This window comes from Squalius cephalus, assembly GCF_949319135.1.
Source record: "Squalius cephalus genome assembly, chromosome: 12".
Taxonomy (NCBI): Eukaryota; Metazoa; Chordata; class Actinopteri; order Cypriniformes; family Leuciscidae; genus Squalius; species Squalius cephalus.
In genome coordinates, this window is record NC_137133.1 from 1,336,441 (window position 1) to 1,364,337 (window position 27,897).

A 27,897-nucleotide genomic window follows, 5' to 3' on the forward strand; every position below is an offset into this window, starting at 1 on the left:
CCTTGCCTTCACCTTTGGCCGTGAGGGATCATTCAACCAGAGGCATGGCGTCCTCTAGAGCCTTCCTCTCAGGAGCCCGAATCCAAGTGTGCGATGCAGCAGGATGGGCCACCCCTCATACTTTCATCAGATTCTATAGCCTGGAAATTCCTTCTACGCCTGGCACTCTAGTGCTCTCGTCCTAAGTGTGCCTGTGTGCAGCTTCACACTGGGACAGGCAGGGCTCGTTGTGACATAGTGGGTACTCATTCCCCAAAGTGTCATCATCAACGCAGTGCGAGTTTCCTCAAAAGGGAACGTCTCGGGTTACGACTGTAACCCCTGTTCCCTGAGAAGGGAACGAGACACTGCGTCCCTTTGCCACGACTCCCCCTGCCTGGGAGCGACTTGCTTCATCACAGAAGCTAACTCTATTGTGTGCCGGCGTCCCTTTGTAGCTTCCGTTACGTCATGAAGCAGCACCAATCAGGATTGGATTCGTTTCATTCATACTTCAGATGCGTTACACTAAGAGCGTTCCCCCCAAAGTGTCTCGTTCCCTTCTCAGGGAACAAGGGTTACAGTCGTAACCCGAGACGTTTATTATAAGCACGCTGCAGTTTTGTTGTCTGTCACTTTAAATGCTTGCGCTCTTTAAAGCAGGATGGATTCTGATTGGCTGTCAATGTTTTTATCGTTTACACTCATTCTGAAAGTGATTAAAACGATATCGTTCCTCTGTGTCGATATAGTTGTGCTGTGGGCTCTGCTACTCTTTAATATTTATAATGATTTCAAGAACCATATTTTATGGTTATAGTTATCGTCCGTGGAGTGATGAGTGACTTTGACTTACTCTTGCTGGTCCTGCTGCAGACAGCGCTCGCTGCAGTGAAGTCCATCAGACAGGAAGTCCACCACAGAGCCCTTCCTGTTACAGCGCACACACACCAGGCCTCGCTGGGCCCACGACGCCTCCTCCTGTGAGACCGGCCGTGAGGACAGAGCTGAGGGAAATCAGGACAACACAGAGAAAATGTACAATCCTCAGGGAGATTAAACATCATTCACATCACAATATTCCACTAACTGAGTGACTGATTCTAACATTACTGACCAATCATCACCTGCGGTCTCAGACAAACCTGGGCTCTCTTCAGATGAAAGGCTATGGAGAATCGGTGTGTTTGGATAGCTTTAAAGGCAAGGTTAAATCAATCTTGAATCATTCCCAAACTTAGGGATGCACCGATATGAAAATTTTGGCCGATACCGATAATTCTTTATATTTAAAAGCCGATAACCGATACATTGGCCGATAAATCTAAATTAAAATTTTTATATAATTTTTGAGAGCCTGATTACAAAAACAAAAGTCTCACCATTAAATCCATGTCCCAAGCACACGATTATAATGATGTTCTCATTATTTTATGTAGCCGATATGACAGATTTTGCACTTCAGTTGCACTGAACTGTATTTTCCTTTTTTGAAGTGACTCCAATCATATTTCAAGCAATTTAAAGCCACCATGGTGAACAGTGAACATCTGAATTGACTCAGCTGAAGGACATACTCAATTATTTATCAGCTTTAATATATCGGCCAAATTTTCTTATTGGGCCGATAACGATAACATTACAAATGAACATATATCGGCCGATACCGATATGGTGGCAGATATATATCCTGCATCCCTAGTAGGAGTCCATTAAAAACTTTTTACTCCAAAAAAGCAAAGCTAAATGTTGATTTAGTAGCTATCATGCTGTTTGTTTGTATGTGCATGGCAAGTATTGTGGGATTCATCCATATAGATCATTTAAAACAACACATAACTATTTACAAGTTATTCTTGTAAACGTGTTGAATCTGTTCACCAGCACTGACGCGATCAGCTGAAATCACTGTCAAAAGATGCTTTTCTCTTTCCAGATTCTTTTAATCACATTACTGTGTCATTTAGCAATTTCTTTAAGGCAGATTAAAATCTCACTCCAGCCCACTTGAAAACTGCATCCACTATTTTTTACCACTTTAAAGGAGTAGTTCCCTTCAGAATTAAAATTTCCTGATAATTTACTCTCCCCCACGTCATCCAAGATGTTCATGTCTTTCTTTCTTCAGTCGAAAAGAAAGGTTTTTAAGGAAAACATTCCAGGATTGTTCTCCATATAGTGACTTCAAAGGGGTCCAATCAGGGTACAACGGTTTGAATAAATAAATAAAAGGTAAAAAAACTATGCTACGCTCCCTTTCTAAACCGGAACACGCTTGACCTTTCATTTACGTAATGTGTGGCGCATCGCAGAGCTAGTGCAAGACGAGCATTAGTGGTTAAGAAGTATATAAATGTCTATTGTTTGTTATAAAATGTCCGCTGGTTTGTCTAGATGAGACTCTTACTCCTCGGCTGGATCGTGTCGAGACTTTGAAGCTGCACTGAAACTCACATCTGGACCTTCGACCCGCTGGACCCCATTGAAGACACTATATGGAGGAACATCCTGGAATGTTTTCCTCAAAAACTAGCCTGGTTAAAGTAGTAACTGAGTTATGGTCTGGCAAAGCTTCATTAATAACTCATTTCCAAAGGGGCGTCACCAACAGACGTCGCTCAAATGCCTCTGGGCGCAGCTGGATAGACCTAAAACCAATCAGAGCGATCGGCATCGTGTAAAGCCATATGCTGCGTCCTAAGTTACACTACGCCATAAAAGTATGAACTCTTTTTGTGAAGAAAAGGTATTTACTTTTGAATGTGTAGCAAAAAAGTAGGCAAGTTTTGGGACATACTACTTCGTCATCTTTATCGGACGGATCTGTCGCGTGCGTCCTTTCACGTAAACTGCCCTGTCAATCATCGTGTCACAGTTAAAATCCTCTATTAAATCTAATTTCATTTCCTACCGTTTCGGAGAGAAATGTAGTAGCACGTTCATCAGTGGGTCTTTCATGGAGACTGTCCTCATGTGTTTGCAATTTGAATATAATAATAATGCATTTAAAAGTTGAACGGACGTCGCTCAAATGCCTCTGGGCGCAATTGACCCTTCGCAAAGACCCGCCCCCCTTAGTTACTGTCGCTATGCCCGACAAGCCACGTTGTTCTCACGCCACACCATGTTCTCACGCAGTGAAAAATACATCGCGGAGCAGAGAGGAGACTGACAACACGCTGACAGACAGGACAGTCCAGGTTACTTTTCGGTTACTTTTGATATTAAACATATTAAACAAAGTCTCACCTTTCAAATTTGGTCATTTTTTAAAAGAAATTTAAACGATACATACCGTTTTGTGGCTCTTAAATGTGTCTGACAGATCGCTGTAGAGCATCAGTTAAAGCTGCTCGTGAACCGATCATCTCTTCCTTCTAGTTAATTTATAGCATCAAATAAACATGAATGAACATAAGAAGGAATATTGTTTTAACCACGGAAAGGTGTCAGTACACTCCGTTTTTCAAGTTCAAATCCTCCCATGTTAATCTGCTATCTCTCCTGACTGCTTTGTCGGACAAAATGGCGGATGGCGGATTATGATTGGTTAGATCGCCTGTCAATCAAGCTCCCTGCAAAGGGTCAATTGGATAGACCTGGTGCCGCGATTTCGACGGATTAGAAATGGGCTTGAATGAGCTCTTTGCCAGACTACTTGCAGAGCAAATCTAAATTTGCCGGAAGTTGTCTGGGTTTTCCCAGGCTAGTCAAAAACCTTAATTTCTTTTCAACTGAAGAAAGAAAGACATGAACATCTTGGATGACGTGGGGGAGAGTAAATTATCAGGAAATTTTAATACTGAAGTGAACTAATAAAAACTTGAGACAGTAACAAAGGGGCAAAGTGTCTTAGGGAAAGGGCACTGAACACCAGACGTGAGTGTGTTATTGTGCGTTTACCCTCTTGTGCCGTGGGGACGCTCCATGTGGTGGTGGCGTGAGCTTTTTTGCCCCTCTCCTCCTCCATCTCGTCCGTTATGACCTCCAGGACCCCAAACTCATTCACCCGGAACTGACACACACACACAACAGAGACGCTCACACACTGCTGGATGTACCCGACTAACACACACACAGGATTAACCCAGCGAGCAATTTTGCGTTTTAAAGACATCTAATAGCCGTCCAAACACAGTCCAGACGTCTAGGCTAAAACAAGGAGAAATTTGGGCTGTCAGTGAGAATTTAATAGACGTTTAAACCAAAGCCCAAGAATAGACTAGTCATCACATAGATACAAAGAAATTAGAGTGAAGAAATGAAACCAATCACTGGTTACTTTGCTTACATGATGGAATATCATAAATCTCACAAGTTATTTGGCAAAAAACAACATGTAACCAAATTCAAGGTTATTTTGGCTAGAAGTGGGTTACTTAAAGCCGGACTATATCGGGTCTATAGTTAACCTAGACGGTGAAATGACGGCTATTGCATGCTGGGAATGCAGTTTTTAGGTTGCGTGTGTGTTCCCTCACCTTGAGCTCACTGCCGGGAAGAGTTCCCACTCCGTCCTTCCAGTCCATGGCTTCGTACACGTCAAACTCTGGAGCGGCTGCGCTCGGGCCCGACGACTCCATCACACACGCACACACACGACTAACCTGCAACAGCACAGCACACCTCACACACTTAACAATACACCACTGAAAATCTTTCACATGCACATTAATTCACCTCTAAGTGTGTTTTTACTCCAGGAAACCAAAGCTAAATGTTGATTAAGTATTAGTTTTTGAGGTAAAATGCAGCCCAGACATATTCTTTACAGGGATTGTGGGATTCATCCGTATACTAATGAAAAATCATTTCAAACAACACTTTTTAAAGGTTATTCCAGCAAACAATTATGTAAACAATTACCATGTTATTTTAGTCCAGAACTGGTTTAACAGCTGTCACCTAATGAATTGCACTGTTTTTGTGCATTTAGACAGTAGACAATGCATTTGTAAGCTCTCTATCATTTATAATCTATATATATATCATAAAAAATATTAGAAGAAGTCTTCTTATCTGTCCTTCAAAACCTTTAGCCTAAAAGTCACTCCTGAACAACCATAAACCAATACAACTGTTTCTATAGCTTAAGTAGCAAGCTGATCTGGAAGGACACATAAACAGGCTATGAACACACACACACAGGCAGTGTTTAGAGCACACAGTGTGTCTGCTAACTAAAGCCAGTTTAGCAGAAGTGTGTGTGAGTGGCGCATGAGGCCTACAGCGTGTGTGTGTGTGTGTGTGGTTCCCTCGGCCGCCGACAGGGGTCGCTCAGCCGCGGCGCTACTGGAAACTTTCAACAATGAAATCAAAAGAAATGCTAGCAATATTGTCACATATTACAACATTTTCTTTACGCATTGCGTGTTTTGATTAATTTTAACATCGTTTAGCATTAAATTATTAAGTCAAAGTTGAATAATTGTGGTATATCTGCACGTGAAATGATTTTCGCTGCTGCATTTGGTATTTATTAGGTTGTATAAATAAACTAAGTTCATTTTCCCAACGAATATTTAAAATCTCCGAGCAAACGCTTTACTTTTTTAACGTGAAGTACAATACGACATCAAAATCGACATCTACTCAGATAACAGTTTTTTACTAATGATTTTTAAGATTAAATTTGTAGACGACGATGATGATGATTGAAATAAAATGTAATTTTTTAAATGAAAAACAAATTAAAATAAAATACATGAGTTTTGACGCACCAGGTTTTTTTCTATTAAACGCGTTTGCTTGTATCCAGCTCTATTATATTAAATAGTTTACACTGAATGAGGTGAAATTATTCATCTCGACGGTGTTATTTTTCCTCAAATATCGACGAGGACGAGCAGTGATGACATATTTCAGACGGCGCAGTGTCAGATATTAAAACACTTTTCTTTAATGTGTTTTAAAGGCAGTTTCTCAAAATGGCGGAGCAGGAATTATATTCACTATATAATTGAAAGACACAGGCCTGGCGAATCGCGTCATTATTGCTGATCAATGACATTTAAAGTGAATGATTGAGCAGATGATCGCAGGGCTGATCGAGACATGTTTTGTTTCGCACGGTCAGTTCCTGCCATGTACAGGAGCGAATGCACTCCTGCTTTGCATTATTCTACACACACTCATAAATACACGCTTTATTCCTGCCATCAGCCACAAATACACACTTTGATCCTTTCTATCGACTGCGTCTATTTTGAGTGTCATTCATTAGCGTTATTCTTTATTTCATACTCTCTCTCTCTCTCCCTCTCTCTCTCTCTCTCTTCCTGCTGCTCATATTATTGATGACACGTCCAGGCGTTTTCTACTTTATATCTAACTTTCATTATTATTCCGTCGCATTAAACCTCCCGCGAAAGTCTAACACGGTTTATTATACAGTATACAATGCTACACGAGCAGTTTATCCTAGCGTGCGATTGTTTTAATTTGTCTGTTTCTTACCCAAATTCTCCCACGAGTACTGAGAAATTGGCCAGGCGGACTCCAGTGCGCATGCGCACAGCCGTCGCGCTTCACACTCGCCCATCATGACAATAACGAAAGTTTTGCGCTGAAACAATCCCGACGAATCTCGACGATATCGCGCACGTTCACGGACCCTCCAGGCTCGTCTCAAACCTGTCTGTGCGGCTTTTAATGCGCAGCGACGTGCTCCGAGGGCGTAAAACATCGCCATTTCTGTGTTTGTTACTAAGAATATATTCCTGCGCGCGACCGACCCTTCCAAAATGCGCATAAACATCTCAGTAAATACAAACAATCAAACTCTGGCGTGTTGCGTGTGGTTTTATTGAGAGGAGATGTAGAAATGTGAGTGTGTGATAGCTGTCTGCATTGCTCTCGTCGTGTAGGTGAACATATTCAACCAGCTATACTTGCTGGACTACTGAACTGAACAGCAAACACTGGCTCTACTGTTGTAGCCTATAGCCTACTAAACTAAACAACAGCCCAGCTAACGAAAATATATCACAAGAACGTTTTGCTGACCTTCCCATTAAGTTATGAAACCAGTATTTCTGAACGTTCAAAACGTCCTGCTTTGTAAATGTTTTCTGGTTATGTGAACATTACATTTTGTTAGGAACGTTATTGTTCTATGAACGTTCTGAAACTATAACATGGTAAACACGTTCCATGAATAATGTGTTTAAACTATATTGAACTATGTTACTAAACTGTGCTGTACAGAACCACAAAATAGCCCCTTTTTTTAATCTGAACTAACTTAATCTATAGAATAGTTTAGTTTAGAACAACACAATGCTATAATTGACCATTTAAAACTATATTGAGTTCTACTCATCTAAAGAAATACACCATATTCAGCTGTACTTAACAATAAATATACTAGAAAAATGAATTAACTGAACTATGAACAACACTAGGTACATTAATGTACTACAAAACTACTGAATTATGTTCTACTATACTATAGTCCAGTCTTAAAATAGGTGGGATTTAACAGTTGATATGAATAACACACACACTGCTGTTCAACACGTAAATGATGCTGACACTTTTAATGTAATCACTTTATCTAAAAGGTTTCACAGACAGGTCTTAGATTAAGCCAGGATTAGACCTTAGTTAAACTAGGACATTTATGCAGCTTTTATAAACGTGCCTTAGCAAAAAAACATTACTGTGTGCATCTTGAGACAAAACAATGACACTGATATATTTTAAGCTCAAACATGCATTTTAGACTCAAGCCTTGTCTGTGAAACAGGGGTAAATCATGACAAACAGTGATAAAATAAACTGGCCATACTATTAGGTTACCCAACTAAGTAATTTGAGCAATTTGTTCCCGTTAAAACTGCTAATTATCAGTGCAATCCAACTGTAACTCAGACTTTATCTATTGTCATCCACACTTCTAATCAAACTCTAGTTTAGACCTTGTGTTATTTGTCTGGTAATCCATTTAGACTAGAGATAGACTAGATAGACTAATGTAAATATTTTGTTTGCTAATTTATTAAAACAAGAATGAAGTTGCAGTATGTACAGGTGGCTTTGGTTTTAGCTTTAATTAAAATTTTGCGACTTCCAGTAGAGTCAAATGCCAACATGAAAAATGTAGGCCTTTGTTGATTTTCAAGGTAGAGATGATTCGTGTGATCTTGTGTCAGGTTTATCGCTGGACCTGTTACTATATCTCTACAGATTCAATTCTTCTATTACATTTCTAGTCTTGTTAGTCTTGTAAGATGCTCTGATCATAGAAGATCGCTATTAGCACCGCAAAAATAATCGCTAAATATTTCTTCATCTATAAGCTGCTTTGTTTATTACCTTACCCATCACTCTTAAAAATAAATGTTCTTTATTGGTATCAATGGTTCCATGAAGGACCTTTACCATCAATGGAATCTTTCCATTCCACAAAATGTTCTTTATAGTAGAAAAGGGTTCTTTAGATTTTTTTAAATGTTCTTCACACTAAGAAAGTTATTTTTTAAAAACTGATCACTGAAAGGTTCTTTGGGGAACCAGAATTGGTTCTTCCATGGCAGGGGTGTCCAATCCTGTTCCTAAAAGGCCAGTGTCCTGCAGAGTTCAGCGTCATCCCCAGTTAAACACACCTGTGTCTGAAATCGCCCCAGTTACCCTTAAATAGGGACGTATTTGAAGGAACAGCCATTTGTAGTGGTGTGGGAAATCATGTGAAGTGCACTCATTCAATCCCACAATGCACTGCAATAAAGAGTGTACAACTGATGTACTCTCAACGGTTAGAGAAAAACCCATAATGCACTGTGAGCGCCACTCGTCAAATGTATTCCCAGAAGATGGCGCCGCAGCTGAATCATCCATCCATCCTTTCTCCAAACCGCTGGTCCAATGTGGCTACAGCGTAATATCATACAGGTATACATTCCTTTCTAATATGCTAGTTTCCATGACAGAGTTTAGGATAAATCTGTTCATTAGCCTACGACTGGAGCTGCCAGTGTGCTACGATTCAAATGATTATTAAACCGCAGAAACGATGCAAAAGTGGCAACCCTTCCTCCACACTCAGTGTCTGAATTCAATCACTCGTTTTCATTCACTCCTTCAAGTGGACTATATTAGTGGAGTGATGTAGTAGGGAAAAATGTAGTTCGGACACAGCCAAGGTCTTATCGTAGGCATGTTAGACTCTTGCAGGCAGGTGTGTTGAGCTCTGCAGGACAGCCTTTGTTTGCAGAGGAGAAGCTTCAGGCTTTTGCAGTGTGTTTGCAATCAGAGCCATAGTGAGGCCCGGCTCACGGTCAGCGTTCACATTCATCATAAAGGTGTTCAGTGGGACTCGGGTCTGGGCTCTGTGCGGCAGAACCTCCCTTAACTATGTAGATGTTTCTAGAAAACCACGCACAGCACTGAGAACGTTCTTCACTGGCTTTACTGGAGAAGCCAAACATGCTCCTTTTTGGCATATATGGATGATATATTAAAATCAAAAGGTTTTAATTGTCAGAAAATTAGTTGTTTTGTTTTTTTTAAATCAAAGTATCATGATTAAGTGAACACAGGAATAAACAGAAAATACATTTGGTATAGGCTACTTTAGTTTGAGGGCATGCCATTAGATTTCCTTTATTTAATCACAATATTCCCTTTTTAAGTCTTATTTAAAAACGTATTTATTTTCTTTAGCTTTCGAAATAAGTTATGTTTGCTTTGTTATATGATTTTAATGTTTTCATTTTTGTAAAGCACTTTGGGGCAACGTCTGTTGTTTGAAAATGTGCTATATAAATAAAGTTGCTTGCTTGCTTGCTTTCAAATCGATCCATAATAAAGGTGCTTCCTAACAGGAATGACCCGGTTCTCAAGCAAGTAGGCCTTGATTGTGTGCGTCATTGTGGAGTAACTCAGACCTATATTGTTTCTGAAATCTGCACCATTTCTAAAATGTGTTCACAAGTTAGCAATGCTAGAAGTATTGTTAGCAGGTGTGCTAATGTGAGGTATTCTAGCGGGTCCTTACTGAATGAGGGGTATTTTTAGTGTGTGTGTGTGTGTGTGTGTGTGTGTGTAATTAGTTAGCGTAGACCAGGCCTGTCGGTGGGCTTTATCCTCAACAGATTTACGGGAGTGTTGCTAATCTTATTAAGAGCAGCCATGACAGATGCGCAGATTCAGAGTTGTGCTATTGCTAGCGTCCATCAAAGAATCGCCGGCCATTCATGTTGTTGGACTACTGTTGCCGGTGCTGTGGGACCACTCTGATCAAACGCCATGGCCAGCTGCCGATCAACGGCAAGATCCAGGACACATGGGTAAAGTTTGATCCACTCCAGCATAGTTCACTTACTACTAGCGCCACATGTCTATATGCATTACTTCCAGACGGCTTCTGTGATTGATTTCTGTGACCGACAAATAATTCAGGCTCATGAACAATGGAACATGTTTGATTAGACACTGCAAAAACAATACTGATAAAACTAGGACTATAACTTGTGTAGACATATTTCCCAGCAGTCAAACAACTGTGTTGTGTGTTTATTGTCAGGCTGTTCTTGAAAACCTGCTGATGTGTATGGTGTGCTTCTACTCGGTCTACTATATTGTGGTCAGTCTCTGCATCGGCATTCTCAGGTGAGGTTCTCCACACTGAGCGGCACTACTTCCTCCCTCTCTCTCTCTCTCTCTCTCTCTCTCTCTCTCTCTCTCTCTCTCTCTCTCTCTCTCTCTCTCTCTCTCTCTCTGTGTGTCTGTTTTTTATGTGGTGATCGTCTGACTTCCTGTATTGAGCAAAAAACAGTCTACGTCAGTGGATCTTAGCACTTTGTGATATTAGTTTCATGTAAATCACTGCTGCTGTTCTTTATGCATTCACAAAACGTCCAGTTCTCCTATTCAACCCATGAACATCGTGTTCTTAATTAACATATTGTTGGGCCTATGCTATGGTTCATGTTATATTTAAAACATTTGGACTTTTTTTTCTGTTAGTTTTGTGCGAGAAACATGTGTCGGGTCACTATGTGATGTGACATCTGCACTCTCCTGGAATGAAAGGTTCCGTGGGGTTCTATACAGAACTCTAGGGTTCTAGACTCAAACACTTCTTGCCAAAAAGGTTCTATATAAGGAGAAATGTCTTAAATGATTGCATAATACTTTCATGTTTAATGGGTTATTGATTTATTTATTTTTTTGTGATAAAGTTTGTTTACGAGCTGTTTAATTAATAAAATTGAATTAAAATACAGAATTAATTCATTTAAGCTAAATACAATGATCACATTATGGGAACCCCTAAAAGGTTTGTGAAGTGCCTGACTGACCCCTTTATGGTTCCATATAGAACATTTCCTTCTAAAAGTCTGGGGCCTCGTTTAGGACTTCATCCAACATGATGAGGAACAAATCAGGATTTATAAAGGCAGAAACTGACGTGAAAATGTTCTTATGCATCTGACAACTGTAGGGCATGTGTACCAACCAACAATAATAAAAATAATCCATAAAGTTTGTACCATATTTGTGGGTATTCTGTGGATTTATAAAGTGCGATGCATTTAGGAATTTTTTTTACGTGCATATGGACGTTTCAAAAAATCGATCACAGGAACATTTTGTAAGTTGTTGTATGTTCACATTTAGGATCATCCCACACACGTCTTTATAAAAGAGGCCCCGGTCTCCTGAATTTTGTGATGTTAAATTAGAATAGAGCAGGATCATTTTTGATGCAAATTGGATTCTACTCTCCTAATCCATTTGTTGTTGTTTTTTAGCTACAGTAAACTTAATTACAGTAGTAAACTATTAACGTTATCCCATTCTTGATCTGAACTAATGTTACAGAGATGTTACAGAATTGAATCAAGCTGTCTGTTTGTTTGTTTGTTTGTTGTAATCAGGGTCGACGAGGTTGACAGCTTGTTAGCGCCTTTCGACTACACCACTCAACCATCATGGCAAAGTCCAAAATATTTGGGTAGGCTTGGTTCAAGGATACAGTGGATACTTTATGTTGTGTAAAGTTGTAGTTGACTGAACACTGGCTCAAGACTCACACTTGCAGTCACACAAACTTTGCATTATGATCTGCAGTTGAGGACTGTTTAACCCTCATCTTCTCATTCTGGAACAGATCCTTCCCTCGCGGGTCAAAATGACCCTTTTTTTTTGTCCAGAAAGGTCATATCATTTCATTTTTATAATATTTTTTTCTATTTTTAAATCAGTTTTTTGGTATATATATAATTTTTTTTTTATTATTATTATTTTTTTTATTATTAATAAATAATATATTCAAGCACATCCCTCACATTCTTTTAACTTAAATTCAAATAAATTTTTCAAAACATGCATAAACCAGCTCAGATCAGCTCAAAATAATTGTCACATTGGGTCACTTCTGGTGTCTTTGCCGCCCTCTTGTGGAAAAAAATAATATATCATGAAATGTCATGACTCTTGCCACTAGATGGCCTTGTAGCTCTATATGGAGCAAATGAGCTGTTCCTCTGGGTCCTTAAGTCAGTCCTTGAATTTATCTCTTCAGTGTGCATTCGGATACACTTGTAGACATTATTAAATAACTTTTGCTAAAGTTTTAGCATCTTTAGTTTGAATTTGGAGCATTTTTAGTTTTTTCTATGAATACTGAAGCATTCCTCACATTCCTAAATTGACCTGCGAGGAAAGGTTTTGTTTCTTTTTTTATTAAAACCACATAAACTCCTCAAATCCAGTAAAACATTGTGTGTGTATTCGTGGTTCAAGTGTGACACAAGTCCTAAGGTATTGGACCCCTCTGATTTAAATTTTTTTTTTAAATAAATACGTTTCGGGTCAAAATGACATAAGGGAAGGCAGATGCTGAGAGTTACATATTGTCATAATTCCTGTCTTGTGTTCCCCTTGTCTTGTGTGGACTTTTTGTCATTTCCTGTCCTGTGCCATGTTTTGTAGTCCTTTGTAGTTTTTCTTGTCTATTAGTCTCCCCAGGTGTTTCTAATTAGCCACGCCCCCCTTGTTATCTTTTTTAGCTCGTTTGCCTGTGTATTTAAGCCCTGTGTGTAGTTTCAGTCTTTGTGAGTTCTTAACGTTGTATGTTGGCTGTTCCCCCCGAGTCCTGTTCCCCCCCAGTCCTGTTCCCGAGTCCTGTTCATTCCTGTTCAGTCCTGTTCCCCTCGAGTCCTGTTCCCCCCGAGTCCTGTTCCCCCCGAGTCCTGTTCCCCCAGTCCTGTTCCCGAGTCCTGTTCAGTCCTGTTCAGTCCTGTTCCCCTCGAGTCCTGTTCCCGCCGAGTCCTGTTCCCCCCGAGTCCTGTTCCCCCAGTCCTGTTCCCGAGTCCTGTTCAGTCCTGTTCAGTCCTGTTCCCCTCGAGTCCTGTTCCCGCCGAGTCCTGTTCCCCCCGAGTCCTGTTCCCCCAGTCCTGTTCCCGAGTCCTGTTCAGTCCTGTTCAGTCCTGTTCCCGCCGAGTCCTGTTCCCGCCGAGTCCTGTTCCCGCCGAGTCCTGTTCCCGCCGAGTCCTGTTCCCAAAGTCCTGTTCCTGTTCCCCCCGAGTCCTGTTCCCCCCGAGTCCTGTTCCCCCCCCCCGAGTCCTGTTCCCCCCGAGTCCTGTTCCCCCAGTCCTGTTCCCGAGTCCTGTTCAGTCCTGTTCAGTCCTGTTCCCCCCGAGTCCTGTTCCCGCCGAGTCCTGTTCCCCCCGAGTCCTGTTCCCCCAGTCCTGTTCCCGAGTCCTGTTCAGTCCTGTTCAGTCCTGTTCCCGCCGAGTCCTGTTCCCGCCGAGTCCTGTTCCCGCCGAGTCCTGTTCCCGCCGAGTCCTGTTCCCGCCGAGTCCTGTTCCCGCCGAGTCCTGTTCCCGCCGAGTCCTGTTCCCGCCGAGTCCTGTTCCCGCCGAGTCCTGTTCCCGCCGAGTCCTGTTCCCGCCGAGTCCTGTTCCCGCCGAGTCCTGTTCCCGCCGAGTCCTGTTCCCGCCGAGTCCTGTTCCCGCCGAGTCCTGTTCGCCGAGTCCTGTTCCCAAAGTCCTGTTCCTGTTCCCCCCGAGTCCTGTTCCCCCCCGAGTCCTGTTCCCCCCCCGAGTCCTGTTCCCCCCCCCGAGTCCTGTTCCCCCCAGTCCTGTTCCCCCCCCGAGTCCTGTTCCCCCCCCGAGTCCTGTTCCCCCCGAGTCCTGTTCCCGCCGAGTCCTGTTCCCCCCCGAGTCCTGTTCAGTCCTGTTCCCCTCGAGTCCTGTTCCCCCCCGAGTCCTGTTCCCCCCCTAGTCCTGTTCCCCCCCTAGTCCTGTTCCCCCCCGACTCCTGTTCCCCCCCCCGAGTCCTGTTCCCCCCCCGAGTCCTGTTCCCCCCCCCGAGTCCTGTCCCCCCCCCCGAGTCCTGTTCCCCCCCGAGTCCTGTTCCCCCCCCGAGTCCTGTTCCCCCCCCGAGTCCTGTTCCCACCGAGTCCTGTTCCCCCCCAGTCCTGTTCCCCCCCAGTCCTGTTCCCCCCCAGTCCTGTTCCCCCCCAGTCCTGTTCCCCCCCCCAGTCCTGTTCCCCCCGTCCTGTTCCCCCCCGTCCTGTCCCCCCCCAGTCCTGTTCCCCCCGAGTCCTGTTCCCCCCCCAGTCCTGTTCCCGAGTCCTGTTCCCGAGTCCTGTTCCCGAGTCCTGTTCCCCCCCGAGTCCTGTTCCCCCCCGAGTCCTGTTCCCCCCCGAGTCCTGTTCCCCCCCGAGTCCTGTTCCCCCCGAGTCCTGTTCCCCCCGAGTCCTGTTCCCACCGAGTCCTGTTCCCCCCCCAGTCCTGTTCCCGAGTCCTGTTCCCGAGTCCTGTTCCCCTGAGTCCTGTTCCCCCCCCAGTCCTGTTCCCCCCCCAGTCCTGTTCCCCCCCGTCCTGTTCCCCCCCGTCCTGTTCCCGAGTCCTGTTCCCCCCCGAGTCCTGTCCCCCCCCGAGTCCTGTCCCCCCCCCGAGTCCTGTCCCCCCCCCCCGAGTCCTGTCCCCCCCCCGAGTCCTGTCCCCCCCCCGAGTCCTGTCCCCCCCCCGAGTCCTGTCCCCCCCCCGAGTCCTGTTCCCCCCGAGTCCTGTTCCCGAGTCCTGTTCCCCCGAGTCCTGTTCCCCCCGAGTCCTGTTCCCCCCGTCCTGTTCCCCCCGTCCTGTTCCCGAGTCCTGTTCCCGAGTCCTGTTCCCCCCCCAGTCCTGTTCCCCCCCAGTCCTGTTCCCCCCCAGTCCTGTTCCCCTCGAGTCCTGTTCCCCCCTCGAGTCCTGTTCCCCCCTCGAGTCCTGTTCCCCCCCCGAGTCCTGTCCCCCCCCCGAGTCCTGTCCCCCCCCCCCGAGTCCTGTCCCCCCCCCCCCCGAGTCCTGTCCCCCCCCCCCCGAGTCCTGTTCCCCCCCCGAGTCCTGTTCCCCCCCCCCGAGTCCTGTTCCCCCCCCCGAGTCCTGTTCCCCCCCCGAGTCCTGTTCCCCGCCGAGTCCTGTTCCCGCCGAGTCCTGTTCCCGCCGAGTCCTGTTCCCCGCCGAGTCCTGTTCCCCCCGAGTCCTGTTCCCCCCGAGTCCTGTTCCCCCCCCGAGTCCTGTTCCCCCCCGAGTCCTGTTCCCCCGAGTCCTGTTCCCCCGAGTCCTGTTCCCGCCGAGTCCTGTTCCCGCCGAGTCCTGTTCCCGCCGAGTCCTGTTCCCGCCGAGTCCTGTTCCCGCCGAGTCCTGTTCCCGCCGAGTCCTGTTCCCGCCGAGTCCTGTTCCCGCCGAGTCCTGTTCCCGCCGAGTCCTGTTCCCGAGTCCTGTTCTCCGAGCCCTGTTCCCCCAGAGTCCTGTTCCCGAATTTGTTTTGAGTTTTTCTAATAAAGACTGCTGCACGTGGAGCCCCTGCCCCTGCCTTACAGAAGAACTCACAAAGACTGAAACTAGACACAGGGCTTAAATCAACAGGCAAACAAGCTAAACAAGTTAAGACAGGAATTATGACACATATAATGCTGATGTATATTAACAATACATGACACAACACAATTTAGTGATGGTACCAATTAACAATAACGGAAATTAGCACTTATTTTACATTGGATCTTGGTAAGTTTTGAAACCGAAGAAGTGCTGATTTGCTGATCTCAACCTTCTGATTAGAGAAGTTCTGATGTTTTGTGCATAATAAAACATGCGTTTGCATCGGCAGTTGTCCTTCAGACGTGTGTGTGTGTTTGTTGCACAGTGAGTGTGATCTCCACAGAGGTGACGTACGTTGTGGGCGGTCTGATATTCGCGTGGATCGTAGAGGAGTGTGTGTGGGACTACGCCATCACTGTCACACTGCTGCACGTTGGACTGACCGTAGCCGGTGAGAGCATCTAAACACACATTAAAGACCTGAGATTAAGCATATTTGGTCAAATCAATTTGACAAGTTAACCTGAATGCCTGATATTATGGGTTCAAAACAAGCCAAGCAGTAAAATGCTGCCGACAACCACAGAAAGTAGTTTAATTTAGTCTCTCAGTGTAATGAGAATCCACTGATGGCGATTCGAGGATGTGAACACACGTGCAGTTTTATTCTAAAATGATAAACATGATACAAAAACAAAACAAAAACAGAACTTGATATGAGCATAACTGGTCGACAAATATTGCAGATGCCAATATCTTGTGTGGCTGATGGTCAATATTAGGGCTGGGTATTGACACAAATTTCACAAATCAATTCGATTTCGATTCACAAGCTTTCGATTCGATTCCAATTCGATTTGATTCAATATTGATTATTTTGGATATCAGGTACAATACATTGCAAATTTTCTCAAGGAAAACAAATCTCTTCACTAATGCTGTAAACTATGGGAGTCAGTTGTAGCCTATAGGCTTCATTAGCCTACTGTAATACTGAAGGTAAAAATGAACTGATTTGTGTACAAACACTTCAATTACACTTTTATTTATTTTTATAATAATAAAGTTATATGAAATATAAACATTTAAATGGTGGCTGTCATTAAAACCTGCCAGATTTATTCAAACATGCATTAAAAATTGAAGAACATTAAAAATTATAATGAATATGTAATATGGTGCATATATTTAGCAAAATGCTCCTCTCTAGAGTTAATATTTCTCGCTGACTAACGAGTTTATGATCACTGGATATGGTTTTTCTGAGGTAAATGTGACGTTACATGACATTGTTTACAAGCTGATTTACTGACGTCTTTCCACGGTTGAAACACTGATTGAGCGATTCCATGTCACATGATACGGATTTCGATAAGTTGTACTCTATCATTTAACACACTTTCAGAAGCTCATTCATGTTTATTTCGCGCTGTAACTGGTGTTATTAAGGCGGAAGAGAAGATCACGTGCTTCTCTTGAGCTGAGCCAGAGCGATCTCACGCCACAGCGACAAAATGCTATTTATGTTTTTGAATTTCGTAAGAAAATGGACGTAATTTGAAATCTGAGACTTTGTTTCATATCAATAGTAGCAAAGCACAAAGATTATAGCGATTTATTGGATGGGATGCGCAACAATGTTACATTCATTCATCAACTGGAAACAGGATGACTAATCGATTCATGGGATTTAAGAATCGATATCGGTTCGTAAAAATGACCGATTAAAATCGAGAAATCGATATTTTTTTTAACCAGCCCTAGTCGATATATAATTTATATTTATAATTATATTTATTTTACTTAATAATTAAATAAGTTATAAACAGATAGTTTGACAATTAATAATAAAAAAAAAAATCTGTATGTAGAACGTTCACAGATAGAAATGACGTAGAATCAGAGTGGCGAGCACGTTCACCAAAACAAACAGTCCAAACACAATCAGTGCAGCATGAATCTCTCTCGCTGTCCCAGGTCTGCAGGGCGCTTATATCCCGTCTCTCCGCCAATCACTGGATTTAAAAACAGGGGTTATCATCATCATCAATGACTTCGCATTACCTATCGAAAGAGTAGGGGTTTAACCCCGGCATCCTGGCCAAATTTGCCCCTTGGCCTCTGTCCATCATGGCCTCCTAATCATCCCCATATACTGATTGGCTTCATCACTGTCTCCTCTCCACCAGTATGCTGGTGTGTGGTGGGCGTTCTGGCGCAATATGGCTGCCGTCGCATCATCCAGGTGGATGCTGCACATCGGTGGTGGTTGAGGAGATTCCCCCTTCCATGTAAAGCGCTTTGAGTACCTAGAAAAGCGCTATATAAATGTAACAAATTATTATTATTATTATTATTACATTTTTCAATGGTGCTGTATCTAGTCTTTCTGTTTGAGAGCTATCGACTCTGGCTGCTCCTATCCTCCGATCACCTGGGACAGGACTGACCCCTGTCAGACGAGTCCGTCTGCTACTAAAAAGGGAGATCAAAGTTAGGAGAGTGTAAGAGCGGGCCACTGAATGGGGGAGCCTTTACCTTGGTTAGGGCCTGTTGGCACAGCTCCGTCCACTGGAGCAAATCTGGTGCTTCCTTTTTAGTGAGGTCTGTCAGCGGGCTGGTGAGCTCAGAATGATTATGAATAAACCTCCTATAATATCCCCGCCAGCCCCAGGAGCTGTCTCACCTCCTTTCTGGTCTTATCAATGTGGGGACGCACCGGTCCATGTCCCAAGTGAAAGCCCAGATACCATACCTCCACACGCCCCGTAGCCCATCCACCCTCATCGATCTCAGGACAGCGCGCAGATGTTCCAGATGCCGTTGTCAGTCCTTACTGTATATATTGATGTCATTATAGCGATCTCTGGTGATATTTCCATCACGGCTGGAGCAAACGCCCGGGACAGGGTCACGTTTAGTATGTATGCTGTGCAGCTTAGTCTCGTGTTTCCTCGTAAGGCACTGATCATGTTGGCACGATCTTACTGCCCATTTCTGTCGCATCAATGCCAAATACTCTGAGATTCTGCGGCAGGAGCCTTCGAATGTTTGCACCCGTCTTTGAGGTGCTTGGGTCGAAAGGGGCAGCAAAAAGCTCTCTTGAATGTAGCTCAGATTGGCCATTAATGTAATGAATATTTGCCGACAAAAATGATGCTTTACGATATTCTGTCAATATGTCTGCTGTAATTGCGCATCCAAACTTGGATATTATTGCAGTGATTTCGTCAACAACATTTTTACGTGTCTTGATACTGCTGTTGGGTGTGGTGAAATCTCCCTGACATCAAAGTTTCCTATTTTTGCTGCAGTGTTGACCAAATGTTGGGCTAGCTGATTGAACCCTTTACTGATTACTTAGTAACTTTTTTGGAAAGTATTTTTGCATAAAATTTTTCACCTTGGCTGGGCTTGCTTTTTTTTGTTTTTTAATAAGAAAAATAAAACAAACGTTCTATTTTTGGCAATTGTAAAGGCTTTTTCTCACCAAAAGTGAAATGAATAACCCTCAGGCTGAAAGAAATGCAAATTGAAGCCTATACAGTAGAGGGCACCGCTCGAACACACCTCACAGCTGTGCTGCTGTCCTGGACCGAAGAAGAAGAAAGTTCAACACTCTGACTTCAGCAATAAAAAATAAATTTAAAAAAGAAACAAAAATGTGATGTTTATCTAAAGTGATTTTTGCTTATTAGTATGGTTGAATTGGATCATCGAAGGCCAGCAGGTTAATAAAGTGAGATTAAATACAAACAAATTAACTCATATGTTTTGTTGTGAATTTAGAAGTAATGTGTTTACTAGTAACTGTAGTTCTTGAAAAAAGTAATCCGATTATGTAACTTTCGCTACTTGTAATGTGTTTCGCCCACCACTGGTCCTGACTGTAACTGAACAGAAGCGGATGCGTTTGCTGCAAACACTAAATTCAGCTGATCTGGGGTTCAGGTGCAGCGAACGCCATATAATTCAAGTAAACAAAGAAGTAAAAAGCTAGCAAATCTCGCCATTTTCTTCTTTAGTGCCTTTGACCTTAAAATGTTGATAAAAATGTTGATTTTTGTGTGAGCATCCCTAATATAAGAGCTAAATCCTGACGTGTCTCAGTCAGTGCTGCATTCATCAGAGTTCATGATGAGTTTGAGAGATCTATTAGTGGAAAAGCATCTTCACCCACACAACACTCTGTCAGCCTCAGACGACTGTAAAACAGCGTTCAGCTCTTTTCACTGTACGGTGAGAGACCTGCACTGTGGAGATTGAATGAATTAGATTAGTGAATACACAGAATTATGTCTTTTTCTTTTAATCTGTGAACTGGAGTTGCCGTTCTGGAAAATGACGTAATGCTTAGTGAAAAAGTATGTTTACCAAGACAGATACAATGAAGTGTGTGGCCTGTGGCCTGTGGCTATTTGATTTCTGTAATAAATATTTCTCAGAGTAATCAAGCTTGAAGTAGCAGCTTCATGTTGTGAGTCTGCACACCTCACTAAAGCACACTCACTAGCCGCGCTTCCATTACCCTTCAAATTGCGCAAATTGAAATTGCGAATTGAAAATCCACCCAATTAGTGGAGCGGCTAAGTGATAGAATCGTTCAGTTTATGATACAAGCGTGAAAATTGGCATGAGCTGTCTCCATGGGTCACTTGACAAGAAAATTGTCCGAGCCACTTGAAATTTCAAGATTTTTCATTTTTCAAGATGGCCGACACCTTAGTGGAGCAGTTAAGTGATATAATGGTTTATTTGGTGATACAAACATGAAAATTGGCATGAGCAGTCTCTGATGGTCACTAGACAATAAGCCACCCACAGCTACTTGAAATTTCAAGATGGCGGCCATTTTTCAAGATGGCCGACACCTTAGTGGAGCAATTAGGCTCATGGCAATTTTCATGCTTGTATCACCAACTAAATGATTTCTTAAGCCTAATTGCTCCACTAAGGTGTCGGCCATCTTGAAAAATGGCCGCCATCTTGAAATTTCAAGTGGCTCGGACAATTTTCTTGTCAAGTGACCCATGGAGACTGCTCATGCCAATTTTCACACTTGTATCATAAACTGAACGATTCTGCCAAACATAAGCACTTAGCCGCTCCACTAAATGGAAACACGTCAATTTCGCACAAACTCCCATTTATCGCAAAACAGTTTTTACGCTCGCATGAGGAGGTTTTTCAGGCAATTCGAAAAATAAATATTTCGCAAAACTGCAATGGAAACGCATTTACAGTCACCTGATGTAATGACGCGGTGTGTTTGGACAGAATACGAGACAGAGTTCTTTATTAAACTCATATAAGACAAAAGAATTACAGGAATAATGGATTCTAAACCTCAAATAAATGCCACAATCAAGACCTCGAAGCAGATCTGAGGGAGAAACACCCAGAAACTCCTCATATGAGCCGCTCACAAGTATAATAAGGGTCATTCCTTACCATTAATGCTTGAAAACACACACACATCTCCTTCCATTAATAATAATGGCCAGTGCAGTGGCTGGGATATAGTACAGAAACCTACCAACGTCCGTTACCATGATTTTTGGAATGATTTTACTGATCGCGAGAGGAAAAATGAAGTTTTAATCGCATAACATCGGTTAATGGAAACGCCGTCATTTCGCAATAGTTTTTTGTCGACATTTAGAAAAAAATTGCAAAAGTTTTGTGCAAATCTGTAATGGAAACAGAGACACTGTATTCACATGTGCATAAACCAACCAGATGAAATACAGGAACATGTCCTGTGTGAACGGCTTGGACTGAAGCGATTACTGTGGTGTGAAGGCCGTCAGTGGCCAGGCACAAAATATAAGGGCTTCTACAGACATATTTCTACTCGATGCTTTATTTGAATGGCATAAAAGTTTAGGCAGATCTCTTTGAATTATCTTCATTTGAGAGCTTTTCAGCAAATATTGATCTACAGTAGTTGCCAAAGATGATGTTCGGAGGAAATATTTGCTTTTAATGACCCTACAAGTTTGATTAAACCATCAAAATATGAGGAAAATAATTTATATATTTTTTAAATATTACAAAATTATTTTTGCAAGCTACAGGTTTTATTTTACTTTGCAAAGAAAAACATTAGTCATTAAAACTTAATCAATTATTAATATTTGGATGGCTCACTGTTTTTGCATGCTCAATTTCTTTGTATGGCCAAAAATGATGTCAGCACAATTTGGCATGTTTCATTGCGTTATTATCACAAATAAAACAACTCCAAGCACAACTACGCAATATGATTACAAAATGATGTCAGTTTTTCTAGGCCCAACATCACTTTTCTCAACTACTGTCAATCATTTCAGAACTTTTGCACATTTGATGTAAACATTTCAACCAATGCCACTGAAAACAGAGTGATTTCAGATCAAAACTAACGGGATAAGTGTCCACACCCCTTTATAATCGCATGTGTTCAGAATGAACTAATCATCAGCACAACTAAATCAACATCATGATATTCTGATATGATTTATCTTTGTTTCATTGTATTAAACCAGCAGTTTTGACTTTTTATATCCACTATAAATGTATATTTGAAAGCACATGATGGCTAATTTGTCTTCCTGTTTTGTCTGTCGTTTTTGTTTCAGTTATGGCTGATTTTCCCTCAACAGAGCACTGGTGGATTGCTCTCGGTAACTTCTGTTCTCTAAAGTGAATCAGGCCACTCCTCGTGTGCGTAATGTAATGATAACTGTACGTCTGTCTTCTCTCCTTTAGGCTCTGGGTTACTGATGATGATTTCTGGAGGGCAACTCATGGCTTACCGACTCTTCAGATATAATTTTGTACATCCCGCAGATCTTCAGGATTTCTGACGCACTGAGGAGAATGTACAGGGATCGATATTCTCAGTTTTGTACTGTTTTAACTTTTTTTTTACATCATGGTGTAGTTTGAAATGGTTTTGTTATTCCTACTCAATATTTTGCATTATGGATTTGTTTTGGAAACTGCTTATGCTGATAAAATAATTCCAGTAAACCATGTTGTTTTGGTGGCCTTTCTAACATTTAAACGCAAAACACTAACTCTTCTATTACTCTTCTGACTGGGCTAATGTCGTTGAGTACACGAATCCTCTACCCTGGAAATCCAGAGTTTTTGCGAGAGCACAAGTTGAATTTGCTCGGCGAGTTACTCTGGCATCGAGTAAGGATGCTCATTAAATATGCCCTTGTATCGGAGCTGCACCAATCACATCGGGTTATCTGATATAGGCGGGCCAGAGGCGAGCTAAATCACGACAGTGATTGGTCGTAGTGTTATCCAATTGCGTGCAGTGAGATTTTCAAATGCATGCTTGGTGCCGCCCCTCGAGCTGGGCGAGTTTCATTAGTCCACGCCAGACCCTTATGCTGGGTACACACCAAAAGATTTTTTACATCTTATAAGATTTTCAAAATGTGATAGACCACAAACATGAGGACAAAAAATCCTACATTTAAGCATTTTGCTCCTATAGTGTGTGTGTGCCATGATGTGACAAAGACAGCACAACACACACCAACAGATTTTCAACCAGAGTCTCGACTGTGAACACAGGAAATCTTGTAAAATCTCGCGAGACTGGCGGACGATATGCAGGAAGAAATTGCGATGATATTGTTTGGAATGATTTTGTTGTTGGAACAACAATACTTGTTGGATTGATCAACAAGCTGATCCTCCATCTCTGCTGTCCACATCAGTTTCACTTTGTGCTGCGCCATGACTGCGTTTGTTACGCTTCCGTCTTCCATCATCTCACTTTCTGATTGGATATTGTTTCCTTTCACGTGATAATCTCCAGAGCGTGCGTGCGTTTGTTCTCGGGGTTCTCCCCCACACACACATCAGGATTTCTGATCGTAAATATTAAACATGTTGAATATTTACGAGTCGCGATCGGGGCGGCTCCGACGTTCTTCCGATCAGGTTCGGACACTCTTAACACACCTCACACCAAGGGGAAATCTGATAAGATAATCTGTAGAACCATCAAGATAATCGGGACACAGCTAGGATTGTCGAAAGGGGTGAAATCGGCCCAAAATCAGCCCGATTATCTTTTGGTGTGTACCCAGCATTAATCTTTCAGATTTGGGTCTGGATTTCCAGGCTACGAATGCTCTGGAGTCGCAGAGGAGTCAGAGTGGCATCCATGCACTTGATGAAGGTGTCTAGGAAGGCTAGGCCGAAAGGAAGCTACTGGTATGCAGTGATGGAGTACTCGAGTCCTGGACTCGGACTCGAGTCCCTATTCTCTGGACTCGAGACTCTATTCTCAGGACTCGTGACTTGACTTGGACTCGCGGACTGATGACTCGTACTTGGACTCGGACTCGAGGATATATAAAATCGGACTTGAGCATTCATCAAATGAATGACGTTGGATGAAGTTTCTGACTAAATAGGTTTTCAAATTTGATATAAGATGTTACACTTTTCCTGTTTTGGGCTCCAAGACAAACAACTTAAAACAACTGTCCATCTGTCCAACAACGAACTCATGAGACGTCTGAATCGGTGTATAACAAATCGGTAACACTTTACAATAATGTTCCATTTATTAAACTCTAGTTAACTACATTAGTTAACATTTAGGCTACTATTAATAAACTGCACTTCTACAGCATTGTTAATGTTAATTTGAACATTTAGCCTACTAATAGCCTACATTATTGAAATCAAAAGTTTTTATTTATATTTATTTATATTGTATTTATTTATTTATTTATTTATTTATATTTGACAACACAGTGGTGTCATTTTTGTTTAATGTAGACCCTCTTTTATAATTATATCAGCTCTTTAAAGGTGCCAGAGTAGAGAAATGTAGGCAGTCTTGAAATATAACACAGACTCAACCTTGATGACTCGACTCGGACTCGAACACTGGGGACTCGAGACTCGACTCGGACTCGAACTCAGGTAATGGTGATTCGACTCGGACTCGAACACGGGGACTCGAGACTCGACTCGGACTCGACAGTTGGTGACTCGACTACAACACTGCTGGTATGCTTTGCCCTGGTAAGCTAAACTTGTGTCATTGAACACAGTCAGCCCACTCAAGGACTGACCTAGCATGAAACACATCAAACACAGTCGCCCGCCTAATGAAGCAGGGCCATGGCATCACATCTACTGTACTTTAGTCCTGACATAGTTTTTCTAAAGCCGGTTCCCACATAGCAACATTGTGTCGGCCCAGATCTGGCCCACATCTGGCACATGTGGAAAGATGATCTGGCCCACATGCGGCGCAGAATGACGGCACTTGGGCGGCTCACTCCTGTTTGCCAGATCTGGGCCACAAGCAGGCCATAGCAATGCCACATATCAGCCAAGAGCAAAGAAATACACCAGAACTGGGCCTTATCTGAGCCATAAAATCTGCAGGGTTCTCAAGTCTCACGCATTGGCCGTGAGACACACGCAATTCAACCAGTTCACACGCTCACACGCCACACCGTGTATTTCTCACGCTGAAAAGGCAATGCCAACCAAGTTGTCATGCAAGCTTTATATATAACGTTGTATACGAGGCGCGGGCACACAAAGTGAAGTTTCCTGCCGCCAGCGCGTATCTTGGCCAGATTGCGTTCGTTAATAGGCAACACAGATGCGCGAACACACGGAAGTTGACGGAACATTCTCGGCCACCGTACGTTCGTTACTAGGTAACCAACAACATCGCGCGAACACACGTCGTGATGATGGAGAAGGTAAGTTGGAAGAAAGCTCGTCTAACATTTTTAGGCTAGGGCTGCGTTCCAGTCCAAAATTGTCATGCCCTTCACTTGCTAACTTCCCTTCGTCTCGTTCACTCGGATGTACGTCATTGCGAGTGCCCACTACTGGCGGAAACTGCAATGGGCTGAACTGGAACGTCCTAACCCCTTGATCACTTGGAATCAGCTGTGGAGTTGATTTATTATTTACATTTTTTTCCCTTTAAGAATTTGTTTAATGCAGCATCCAAATGTTTATAGGTGTGTTTGGGTTGTTTTAAATTTTAAAAAAATTATAATTAATATATCATAGAGTTGTCTGTGTGGTGGTGATTAGACGAGATATGCGGTGACGTCACAATCGTGTTGCATTGTGGGACATATAGGTGCCTGAAGTGTACATTTGAAGCAGACTCGCTCCCTCGGTCAAAATCGAGGGAACGAGGGTCTGTCCATTTAAACTTCCCTTGTCCACTTCACGAAGTGGAACGCACTTCAAAATGGCGGCAGGGATTCCCCCGAGGGGAAGTGCTTAGGGAAGTTCGCAAGTGCGTGTCTAAAAGTGGACTGGAACGCAGCATAGAACATTTAATATATAGCCCATCATACATTATTATTGATGCAGTCAAAAACTCTACAACTACTTTGCAACCAGGCCAGAAGCTTTGGCTCAGTTTGGCTAGCTTACGTTATCTGAAACTAAGGGAAATGTTAGTGGGTATGGGAAGGAATGAAGATGTATTTCTTCATTTTATTTTAAATAAATTTAAATTTATTTATTTTATTTTATTTTAAATTATATATTATACTGTATTAATAGTATTTCTAGTTACATTAAGGCTACATACGTATTAAAGCAGAGTGCTCTGGGTAATATATATCCTGTCAAAACATACATTAATCATTGCCATTGCATTTGTATTTTTCAAACACTTACAACACAAAACACATTTCATAAGCTGGAGTGTGTACTCTTGTGTACACACTCACACACACACACACACACACACACACACACCTTAATAATACTCTAATATGTCATTTGTTCACATGTCCCACCACACAATAAATCATTATACCGTTTCGACTAGACATATTCAAAATGCAAAAATATTTGTTTTTCCAAACTGTTTGGAGCAATTCATTATATTTTTGTAATTTTTGTATAACTTATTTGTAATTTTGAAATATAACATTAAAGAGTATATTTGATGTGATGAATTGCTCTGTCATTTATTAGATTTACCAATTGTTATAATTTCAATTTGTGCGGGTTAACAATGGATAAAATTGGGGGGTGGGGGCGGGGCTCCATTAGGCTCCTCCCCCAACCACATGTGATCTCACTCCAAGCTTTTGATCAAACTTGAGAACCCTGAATCTGTGTATATTAAATATGGAGTCATCTCAGCCTTAATAAGCCTGTTAACAAGCAGAATCACTGAAGGAAAGAAGAGAACAGGAAAAGAGACGAGCAGAAACACAAGAACTACAACTGACTTCAGACACAGCCTTAGATGAAATCAACTGAAGAGAAAAGACGACATTAAATCTCTCAAGATCTCAGCAGAGGAGGATTAAACAACTCCACAAACAGCATTACCAGCTTCACTTATTACTAACCAGACTGACTTTATTTCTGTCAGACGTCTACAAAAGTTTTTATTGAGAATTAACAGGGGTTTAACTCTGTGTTTCATTAGAAGTCACCATAACGGTGATTAGTGTTTCCATTAGTTGGGCTCTTAACTCGTTATATCTTTTGTCTTTTTTTGCTGCTGTGACGGTGTGTTTCTCAAACACATTTGCAGGAGTAAAGAAAGCTAAAGTGAAATGAGATCAGGTGATGATGGTTACCTGTTGATGGCTTTATAATCATCATGAAATAGACGGATTCACTGATCTAACAATTGTGTTGTACCATTAATATTCACATCACTAACCCTGTGTGACTGCAGCATGAGATCCAGCAATATTATAGCAATCATTTAGAAGATTTTGACAAACATGAGCACGAAAAGTTAATCTCCGATGACACACACAGACATCAACAATCAGCACGTGAATCTCAACAATGGTGTCGTAGGAGAAGTCACTGCAGGACTGTGAATCAAACCGCCAGAATTTCGTCGAGGTAAAGTTTTATCGCAATGGTCATGAATCGGCTGTCGGTGAGCATGTCAAACTAACGATTAGAGACTTCAGATTTTAGCCTACCCGGACAGCAACATAGTGTCGGCCCAGATCCGGCCCAAATCTGGGCCGTGTGGAATCCACGTGTACCAGATGTGGGCCGACATTATGTTGCTGTCTGGGTAGAATCAGCGGACTCTTTAAGGATTTGCTAAATGTGT

The 27,897-nt window shown here is 42.5% G+C and overlaps 2 protein-coding genes across 3 annotated transcripts in view; one reads left to right on the top strand and one right to left on the bottom strand.

The window, feature by feature from the left end:
- The window catches only part of l3mbtl3 (L3MBTL histone methyl-lysine binding protein 3), a gene marked incomplete at its 5' end in the record, with an annotated part of 92,515 nt that extends 85,812 nt beyond the window's left edge, over nucleotides 1-6,703 (bottom strand). Inside the window, 4 exons of one of the 2 annotated variants that reach the window (XM_079887536.1) lie at nucleotides 836-986; nucleotides 3,883-3,994; nucleotides 4,461-4,586; nucleotides 6,436-6,703. In XM_079887536.1, the coding sequence (XP_079743662.1) occupies nucleotides 836-986; nucleotides 3,883-3,994; nucleotides 4,461-4,562 (365 nt within the window). Of the gene's footprint in view, nucleotides 1-835; nucleotides 987-3,882; nucleotides 3,995-4,460; nucleotides 4,587-5,760; nucleotides 5,785-6,435 lie in introns of those variants that run through there. The other variant, XM_079887535.1, reaches the window with a different exon arrangement.
- Nucleotides 6,704-9,764: 3,061 nt separating this feature from the next.
- Nucleotides 9,765-22,809, top strand: tmem244 (transmembrane protein 244). Its single transcript, XM_079887635.1, has 6 exons — nucleotides 9,765-10,268; nucleotides 10,505-10,590; nucleotides 11,862-11,938; nucleotides 16,123-16,248; nucleotides 22,418-22,462; nucleotides 22,548-22,809. Exons 1-6 carry the CDS (start codon nucleotides 10,176-10,178, stop codon nucleotides 22,643-22,645), a joined length of 525 nt encoding a protein of 174 aa, XP_079743761.1. The 5' UTR covers nucleotides 9,765-10,175; the 3' UTR covers nucleotides 22,646-22,809.
- Nucleotides 22,810-27,897: the final 5,088 nt, after the last annotated feature.